Raw genomic sequence first — 10587 nt, forward strand, 5'->3', positions numbered from 1 at the left:
CAAGTAATGATGCATTAGAAAACGAAAATTTTAGCTCCGAAATAAACCGCTATGAAAACTGCCAGCTGGCTTGCACGCAATACACAGTTGCCAAGATTATGGCATGACGCGTGTCAAATTGGTATTTATAGGGCAGCAGGCGCATTCTTCTGAGTTCCGTACATTATGTGCTGGGAATAAATCTAAGAAATCAGGAACAAAGAGCGAGCCGCACAGTAATCGTCATTTTAACAACATATTTTCCGTCGTACTCTGAGATTCTGTATTGTGGGAAAGCCAGCTTTACAGTTTTCGAAATTGTGAGTTGCGACGGGCTTTCCCACACATATTCGCATTTGACGCGAAGGCACTCCGAGATCCAGGCCTGCCATACTGCTATTTTTGTAAAGTAGGCGCACAAATGGACAAAGCGGAATGGTTGTAATACGAGTGCGAATAGGAACGGGGGAGTTCTACTAAACTGAAAAAGCAAGTCCCTTCATCTCGCAGTGTATCCAGCGTTTGGTCAGGCCATTCTTGACTCTGGCTACGACATGGTGTACTCCTGCGAATGGCCGTTTTATCAAATGGTGGCTGGAATCAGGGTAATACACTCCCACTACAGTGGTACAATTGTCGAGAGTGAGCTCGAAATGTGTTTCCTCAGAGTTTAAACTGTACACCACTTCCACAAAGTTGTGTACAAACTTTATATGGCACAGTGAAAAAAAAAAAGCGTCCGCAAAATCGAATATTGTTCAAATATCTCAAGTAGGACAAAAAACTCAAACGAAAACAAAATAGGCTAATGACAACATACGCTTGAGTTAAAACGAAACTTAAAAAGAAAGAAAGAAAGAAAAAAAAAACTGCCATATGAGCGAGGCATATTTTGCTGTCCCTCTGCTTTCCGGGAAACATGAGTGGCGGGTGTGCGGTAAGCAGAGCCGGCATTTACACCGACATTAAATCCCGCAATACCTGTTAAAGGCAACTTGAAGTCGGGTCGCAGAAATGCAGATACGTCGCGGATGATGCACACTACAACAATAGAAAAGAAATTGTGGGGATTTAGCGGTAAATGCGAGAGAAATGCCTTAGAATTACGTCGCGCCTCTTTGAGGTCCCACATCGACGATTAAAACCGCTTTCATCACATTGCAAAGCGTTGTGCAGGAGCTCACTCGACACACGTCCTGGCTCGTTAGAGGAGCGAAGTGCAACTAACGGTGGTCCGGAGCAGACCACCGGCAGTTGCACATCGCTCCTCGAACGAGCCAGGTCGTGTGTCGAGTGAGCTCCTGCACAACGCTTTACTGTTTCCGTACGTGTGCTCCTTCTTCCTAAATTCTCCCTCTCTCCGTATATATATTATATATATACCGGGTGTTTCAGCGAACACTATCCATTTTTTAAAGTTTCCTTTGGTAGACAGTACAACCCTAGTTCATGAGCTGGTCTACTCGAAGAGGCGGACATTACTTGCACAAAAGATAATATGCATAATCGACTAATTAACGAAAATTCACTAATTCAGTTTTAAATTAATTACCTTATGGCACATATTGGAATTTACAAATTCAAGCCGAGGAGTTTGCAAGGCGGATCCACTTGGCACAAATTCTCAGGATGACACCAGTTTCGATATCTTAATTCCCGAGCTTTGCAGAGAAATGCATTGGTGTTTCAGTTACTTTTGTGCTTCGGTGCATGCACAAAACGCCATTTTGTTAAGAAAGTAAGTGGAACGACAGTGCATTTTTCACCTCAAGTTTTACGGCGCATATCTCCTAAATGGTGTCATCGACACAATTCCGTTCAAGTGGATATGCCTTGCAGTCTCCCCCGCTAGAATTTGCCGGTAAGACAACTGCGTCAGCAGGTGGAGCGACACCTGCTGCCGCAGTAGGGCGCCAGGTGTTGCGTGAGGAAGAGAGCATCGCCGCGACGCCACGTCACCCTCGCTCTCGCTCTGGGATGCCTGTGTTATTCACGCGTTCCTTGTCCGCGCAAGCTCTCGCCTGCGTTCTAACTGCGCCTCGGTAAGGCCAAATCAAAACGCGCCAAGCGTCTCAACACGCTCGCTTGCCCGCGAGGAGTTCATAACTCGAAGGGCCGCTCAGCGGCGTTCAATTCGACATTAATGCTTTCGCATTCACAACTCATAAGAGGTGCTTGGGTGTCCTCGGATTTTGGCGAAGAATGTCGCTCGCTTCGACAAGTCCCTGAAGAGTCATGTACCGATTCTCAATTCAAGATACTCTTATTAGCCACCTTTCAGAATTGTGTCCCAGACATTTACGTACAAAGCGTTCAACAACGTCATTCACATGGCCAATAGAAGACCGGGGATCATTCAACGGGAAAAATGTTATATAGAAAGTGTTTCGTGAATGCGTAACCGAGCCGCAGATGGTGCACTGCTGCTTCAAAGAAAATCGGCTAGTATTCACTCTCTGCGAGATATTAAATTCAAGGCAAGAGTCAATCTTAAAGAAAACAGCTTAAGAACCAGAATTTTAATCAAGCCATGCGCTTTTGCAACCACGAGTTGAAGATCGCCTTAATATACGGTGCAATTAGTCTGGAGAAAGTAGCGATATTATGACCTCTTGGGATATTTCTTCAGTCGGAGCACCGCTAATGTCCTCGCCTTCCAAAGCATTAAAGCATTAACCGTGCAATGGGGGGCACACTACATGGCGCACAATCAGCCTGGGTCACAGGTCAATTAAGCTGCAAGGTTTGACAAAGCGTACGCATGAACATGATTGCTAAACTTCCATTTGATCAGTTTTTTATTTATTGCTGTCGATTTGATTGGACGGATATTTTTAGCAATATACAATAGGGTAGCTATTTCCTAAGAGTCCAAGTCTCTACTGGTCCTACATTCATCGTATGCCATTTATTTCCCCGTTTTTAGCCAAACGACAAGAACATATGCAGGAACTGCAATTTGTGGAGAAACTATGACCACATAAATTACTCCTGGAACCATATCATCGGCACAGTTAATCATGAGGCAACCCTCCAAGACATATTGGTGAATGTATCTGGTCCTAGTGTGTGGACAGACCCTGACATGGTACTTTGTACGCACCACCACTGCTGTAATAAACATGGCACATGAGCAAGAAAATATAACAATGAGAAGACTGAAGCTCTCAGCTGCTCAATGTTATCATTTTCTGGCGATGTTGCTATGCGTCAAGGTATCATTATTTACTATCATAACGATACGCCTAAAATTTCTTGAATATTTCGAACTAATATATTTGTATACAAATTGGAAATGTTCTCGCTGTTATTGAAACATAATATAAAGATATATTGTACAAAAATGTGGTGATTTTTGCTTCATATTTGACAAAGTAGCTTTGAGCCGAAGACTAAGGCAGCCAGTGGCAAGTACAGTGCTGAGAATATCCTACTATGTTTACAGCTTACGCCAGTAGAAACACTTACGCCTGACTAATACTTGGAAGTATTTCTACGTTTTATCCTGATATTGATTTGTTATACGCAAAAATTATGTTGGTTATATGAGCCCCGAGTACAAAAGTGCCAAGTACCTTCATTCATACAAATATTTACCGTTGCGTAGAAGCTGGTGTCATATTTGCTGCCAATATTTCCAATATCGTGTTGCATGAATCGGCTAACAAGAGTGCATATTTTGTGAGCAAATGTACTGAGTTGTGAATACCATTAAAGTGATTGTCATAATATTATGTGCGTGTAGCACCAATCTAATGGTATTAAAGCTTCGAACATAAGTTCCTTGTCATTTATTCAGCTCTCATGGGAGTGGTGTAAGGGTTGCGTTGAATGTAAACTCCTTTCAAAGCACTTGCGAATGATAAAATGCTGTTTCGGTTTTCAGCTTGTTATCGGTAACTTCGGCTTGACGAGCGACAACGTGTACAGATGGCACATTGGGCCATTGTGGCCGCACCGCTAGTCCTGTCTAATGACCTGCGAGACGTACCCCAGGAATCCAAACAACTGCTTCTGAACAAGTACATAATCGCAGTCGACCAAGACGAACTCGGATTGTTTGGAAAGCGTGTCTGCAAGGTATGTCGTCTTTTCTCTTGATACACCAAATTGTAAAGCATTTTGCGTGCAAGGGAAATCAAGCTGTTACACAAGTTAAGTCGGAAAGAAGAGTGAAAGCAAATAAAAATCAACTTTTCACTCCGGCCCCAAGACTTCTCACGTGATCGCTCGCTGTACCTACACGAAATGTATCCATGCTCTCATGCGAGCTGAGCATACTTTACGAGCACCCTATTTAAAATTCGCTTTTTGTCGTTATTTCCAGATGAACAATTTGGGTGTGCGGTCTCGTGGGGTGATTCCGCAACTTGCGAACGGAGAGAAATCTCTGGCCGTGCTGATCCACAACACAAAGGTGCTGGGTGGTCCAGTCGAAGAATGCATCAGCTTTTTTGAGCCTTGGCCTCGATAGTGCCAGCGGTTACCTGGTCACCGACCTCGTGCGCAACAACACTGTTGTGGGAAAGTTCTTTCCAGGAGAAAGCGTCAATGCAACCATAGCGCCTATGGATCTTTTCTTCTTCAACGCGACGATACTCTAAATCGTGTTCACAGTGAATCGTTCTGGAGACGACCCTGCTTGTTAAGCTATTATATAAACATTTCGCTACTGAGTAGACCAGTTCTCATGACCGTGGAAACGCGATGTAGATGTTCGGGACATGCCGCGTGACAAAAAAAAAAAAAAAAAAAAAAAAGGACGAAGAAACAGAGGCAAGCTCTTCTTAAGCATTTGTGGGCAGTGTAATGCGATTGTTTATTGCACCGTATCACAGAGTAGTCCTTTTATTCACAAAGTGCTGCGAAGCGGCAGTTCCTCTGTGTGCTTATAAAGAGAAGCACACGTGACTAACTTCAGTAACAACGATCCAGCCTTTACTTTCGGAATGGAATACTGCTGAGTTTACGTTTAGACGACACAAGTGCCTTATCGCTCGAAATGCCACGAATAACGAACGCCAAACTTCTAAAAAGAGCCGAGACCTTTGCACGCTTTGAAAATTCGCTGTTTAATTATAGACGGGAAGCGGTCACGCAGCCGAGAAGCAGGAAGATTCGTTTTTAGGTGGCGTCGTTGGAGGTGCAGCTTATAGCACACTTCCCTCTCTCTCGCCCTCTTCTATTTCTTCAAGACGCAGTGGACCACAACGACACGACAAGGACAGCGAACTTGGCCCAAACAGGTAAGTGAAAAAAAGAAAAAGAGACGTCACTAAGGATACTAATAAGAGAGCCCTTTTATTTCACACTGGACCTTGTCAATCAAATTCATGCTGCAGCTGCAGACTATAGACTGCCTGAATGTGCGTGTGGACAAAGACAACCAGCCAGACTGCATGAATTTATACAGCACATCAGTTCTGCCAGAATCCGCTAGCTGGAGGGCGTTTCAAGAAAAATAAAAATTATCATCCACTCAGATATCAAGGCACCTTTTTTTCTCAACTGCGACGCTCTCTCTCCGATAAACCTGGACGAGTTGTCTTTATAACTTGGTGCTACTGTTGAGTTGATGAGATTTCTTTTCCTTTAGTTAAATAATTTATCTTGACAACCAAAGAGTTCGTTCAGGGGCCATACTGTTGTTCCTCACATATTTAGTTGCTAGGGGGTGAACTACAAGTATGTCGCATCCGTGTTTACAATATGTTACGAGCACAAGAACATTGTTCGACAAACTACGCATAAGATACACGAGCTCGAACTTTTTTTAATTACGTTCCCTGATCTTCCAGCAAGTCTGTCGCGAGACATGTGCGGCTCCCGTTATATTAAGCTGAAACAAAGAAGTTAAGGACGCCTGCTTGCCTTTAAGTTTCGTCTCTGCAACCTCCGCGCATATAAGTGGAGAATCCAACAGCTTCTACTTATGCAGCGTAGGGTATACGAGAACGCAGATGATTGCATGACGCGAGCGAGATGCGCTTTTCTTGAACGCATCATGTGCGAGTGGTGTACGCTCTGAGCACGCCATCCTCTGCGCGCGAAAACCGCGCATCCCGCTGTCAGCACTTCATGAAGGACAGTTATTTGCTCGTGTGCGCATCCCACCGCAATAACCATTACCGGGAGTAGAACGGCGGACCACCTCGAGCATAAACGACCGCACGTGTGAGTCCTCGAGAGCTCAGCGCGTACTAAGCCTCAGGGGCCTCTCGCCTTGTGCGCCACTCACGAGCTCATGGCTGCTGAAAGTTAATCAAAAACTGAGTTTGTACCGGCGCAAGCTTGCCAACTGGGTCCACCGGACGTTCAAGGCCATGACCATCATTCAAGAGTCCAAATGAAAGCAGGTTCTCTCATTTTTGCCTGGATATAGTCCTCAGCTCTCAATATCGGAGAAAGACAAGCATATTCTGCGTTATCGAACATGTTAATCAGATCAGTCATTTTTGCCGTCAGTAGCACCTAGGACTGTGCTATGCAAGGATTTTTTTTCATTTTCTCGTCTTTTTTTGTAGCGAGAAAAAGTCGATCCCGGCTATCGCTGAGATTGGCAACTCGGCAAGGCGGACGATACGAAGTCAAAATCGAACGAATGCGGCCTTTATTTATTTCCTGTTGCAAAGGAGGGGCTGAGGTATAAAATACCTCGGCTACTTTACTTTTTGTGCATATCCTACAGGAAAAAAAGAAAGAATAATAAGTCGACAAATAAATAAATAAATAAAATAAATAAATAAATAAGTAAATAAATAAATAAATAAATAAATAAATAAATAAATAAATAAATAAATAAATAAATAAATAAATAAATAAATAAATAAAAAGTACACTGTCAAAAATAAATGCGAAAAGGAAACTGAACGTTGCTGCAGAAAAATTTATTTAATGAACGAAACAGGCTGTTTAATTTCAAAATATGAATTTTTTTTCTGCTTATGGTCAAAGACAGCTTTTCTTGATTTTAACGGAAATTGGTCCAAATGGTAAAGTGAAAATTTGTTATCAATATTGTGCGCAAAATGACATTTGTTCGTCGCTTTACTATCCTCAATAAACATTTGTGCGCGATTTCACTAGCCACGCAAGTATAAGCAGATAGATCTCGTACGCGCGCGAGCCAAATGGTCTAATATGTAAACAGTACATATTAACAGCGAAGCTGTCACTGCGACTAGAAACACTCGGACACGTTATATACGAGTTCTCGCGGTGTGCTGAAAGAGCTACATTTTTCATCAAGTTATATTTCAAGCAAACAAAGTGAACGTTAAGGGCTACATGCGGCGAAATTTTGAAGTGTGTGAGTCAATTATTGGCTAAATGAAAATTGCTAAACACTCGTTTACTGCCTGATTAGACGCGTTATATATAACGCTCACAAAGCTTCCCGCTGTCCTGGGAGAACCAAGAGGGGTAGCAATTCTATTGTAAATAACGACGTGACGGCTGCCGACGTGGCGTGCTCTCGTTATTACATTTATGAACGAAGCGCGAGGGCGAAGCGACGAGCGGAGCGGCGACTTCGGCGGTCAGCCCGACGGAGAAGGAGAGCGCGTGTCTCTCGTGGCTCGTACCACGTGCATATGCGCGACGGTGATGATTAAGGCGGAGAGGACTCGTGGTGATGAAGATAACGCTGCACTATATTAGAAGGTTGGTTAACCTGAGATGTTATGGTTGACCAGTGCAGAACGTTTGAAGTATAAATGTTAATTACAGTGTTAGCGTGCGGCAGATTACCTATACAAGTGTTCAGAAAAGGAAGTGTTTCATACTTCTCCCAACGAGGTGCCTTTTGGGAGCAACATTAAAGGCTATTTTCTCCCTTGCCGTTACCAAGCCTACAACGTCGAAGACGTGAACCTCCTCGCCGAGACGTGGGAGGCCAAGATCTCCACCCCGGCCCTGGACGAACAACGACGTCTTGTCGCCAGAGCCCGGGATGCAACACTCCAATTGCTAGAAGATACAGCGCTCGACCGCTGACGCCACGCTGCGTCGTTCGCGCGTACCGCGTTTCTAGGTGGTTTCTTTCGCCGAGGGCGCTCGAACGCAATCTTATGGTTCGCATGAATGCAACCCTTGCAAGCGTTTATGTTATTAGGACTGTATTCATTATGGAGAAGCCGAATGATCGACAGACATGCCGAGCCACCCCGCTCGACAAGGTCTGTCTTTCGAGAAGAGGCTGCTCAAGTGCGGAGTGTGGTTGCAACCTTTGACCCCGTTCCTGAATGGATTTCGTATCTGGACGCTTGTGTTTGTTTACCCGATTTTTGAACTTTCATTGGACTGCCTAGCGTGTGTGAATTTGTTTTTCATGTATGTATATATGTAACACAACTAATTTTCGCATATTACTACTAATATTTCCATGCAATAAAGAAAAAAAAGTGGCTGTATGGCTGAGTGGTTACGGCGCCCGCTTCGGGATCATGCGTACGCGGGTTCGAATCCCGCCCTGAATTTTTTTCTTAAATATCACGCTTTTTCTTTTTTTTCCTCTCTGTTTGCCAGCGCGGTCAGTTGAACCCCGGTGCCACGGCGGCAGCCGTGGTGCCGGGCGCCGGCGGGAAGCGGCGGTCGTTGGGTGTTGCTACGCTGCGCTCCGCAACACCCCAAATAAAATAAATACTGCTCCAGTCAGGTAGACTGCTCCCTCCCTGATAGTGAGATTACATTTGGATCATCAAAACAGTGATGCGTTTATAATACCACCGATCCCAACAGCAGGCTAGTCACCACCAGCACAGCGTTTTCTCCGTCAACGCCTCCTCCGTTCCAAGGGCGGCGGCTAGAAACATGGTACGCGGCGCCAGCGGCGCAGCGTGGCGCCAGCGGTCGAGCGCTGTATCTACTAGCAATTGGAAATACGGGCCCGGGATGCTATCGCCGCCAGAGGATTCCTGGAATGAGGGACCCTCCCACCTAGAGTGATCCACAGCTCAAACGCTCGGGAACACTGTCTCGAAAATTAAAGTTTATTTCATCATCATCTCTCTTGCTCAGAGCTTTACAAGCGAAGCACGTAGGAAGTTCGCCTAATGGCCTGAAAGAACAAAGTTATAATTTCGAGGAAATAAGGGGCTACTATGGATGACGTGAGGGCAAAGTTTAAAGAACTTCAGTTAATTACAGGCAACTGGAATTTTTTAATGCAACTGCTTGAAAGGAATATTTGAGCTCTGATTCCGCAAAGTCGCACAAGTGTTCAGTCACGGCCCGTCCCGTCCCGTCCGTCCGTCCGTCCGTGACGCCTCAGTTACTCAAAAGCGCAAAAAATAATTACTTGGTAATTAAGGAAATGGTTTAAAAAGCACGCCGAATGTTTCACGGCTTCGTAGCGTAGTGATTACTAAGCAGAACTGCTCGTTACGTCATGGAAATTGGAGATGGTGGTGACGTGGTGTCACAAACCATTGTTGTGACACCACTCTCCTCACTCTATCATCTTCTCAATCTTGTATCTCGCTGAGTGCTTAATATATACGCCAGCTTAAGGCTACATAGATGGTCACGCTGTGCCCTGCAACCACAGCAGAAGTTAGGCCACCTCTGCACTAGTTGAAATGCACGTAACGGGCTGACCGCCCCGCGCATCAGCAGTGGCTTCAGTTACCACGTGACCACAACTCGATTTTCATTTTAACATGCCAGGAGCCGCGCTCCACTTGCCGCGTGCTTTGAAGTGGCCTCGTTAAACAAAAGAAAAAGTATACAATTAGTACTTTTGTTAAATTCTACTGAATTGGTACCCATGCCGTAAGCAGAGTCGGTAGTAAGGAAAAATCAAGCAACAAAACGTTTGTGTGAGTATATGCGACTCCGTCCACTCCGTGCACTCGGTTCACTCTTCATTCATTCTTATATGTATATTAAAAAAGTATCGTTCACACTCGTATTACGCCTTTATGTTACCGCCTCCGCGTTTTAGATCGTAAAGGTATGCGGAAGTTCGCGCACCCGAAGACACTTGAAGACGGCTTGTAGACGTTTTCATGCAATTCCAAGGCCTACTTTTAACTTTACTTTCTTTCACCCCACGAAAGAGTTTGAATCAGAACGTGTTGACACTGCACAGCGGTTAATCAGAATATGCGCTGACGAGTTGGAATGGCAGATTAATGATAATTTGCAGAAGAACGGCAAACAGTCCTTGCAATATTTAATGATATATCTGCATATATATGCCAAATTTAGCACAAACAATGTAGTTTGTCACCCAGTTCTGTATTCGAAGATTACCTTGTCCAAATACTGGCTGTGTAATAAACCACAACACCGTATTTGGATTAATATAACGCGACTTTATTTTCTAGAAATTTCCGGCTTCATAACGTGCCTCACGTTTATTCGGGTTCGTGACGCGTAAAAACGTAAATATTTTCCTTTTTCGGCGATACCGAAAGTCTTCCCTCGCGTTGTATTTGTGGTAGCGTTATTTACGCGCAAATACGGTAGGTGGTTATAGATCGTATTTGCCAGCTGGCCGTAATATTAAGTTACGTTATGTCAGTACTGACACAATACCTCCGCTCAGAGGATTATCATGGGAGACCCCAGGATACTTCTGCGATTTGTTGTGAAGCTCACTGGAAA

At 44.4% G+C, this 10587-nt stretch overlaps 1 protein-coding gene across 1 annotated transcript in view; it reads left to right on the plus strand.

The window, feature by feature from the left end:
- LOC119448283 (alpha-galactosidase A) overlaps positions 1–10587 on the plus strand; it is a 31830-nt gene that overhangs the window by 16988 nt on the left and 4255 nt on the right. Inside the window, 2 exon segments of the mRNA XM_049665145.1 lie at positions 490–584; positions 2906–3067. Coding sequence (XP_049521102.1) covers positions 490–584; positions 2906–3067 — 257 coding nt within the window.

The sequence above is a fragment of the Dermacentor silvarum genome, chromosome 4, assembly GCF_013339745.2.
Source record: "Dermacentor silvarum isolate Dsil-2018 chromosome 4, BIME_Dsil_1.4, whole genome shotgun sequence".
NCBI lineage: Eukaryota > Metazoa > Arthropoda > Arachnida > Ixodida > Ixodidae > Dermacentor > Dermacentor silvarum.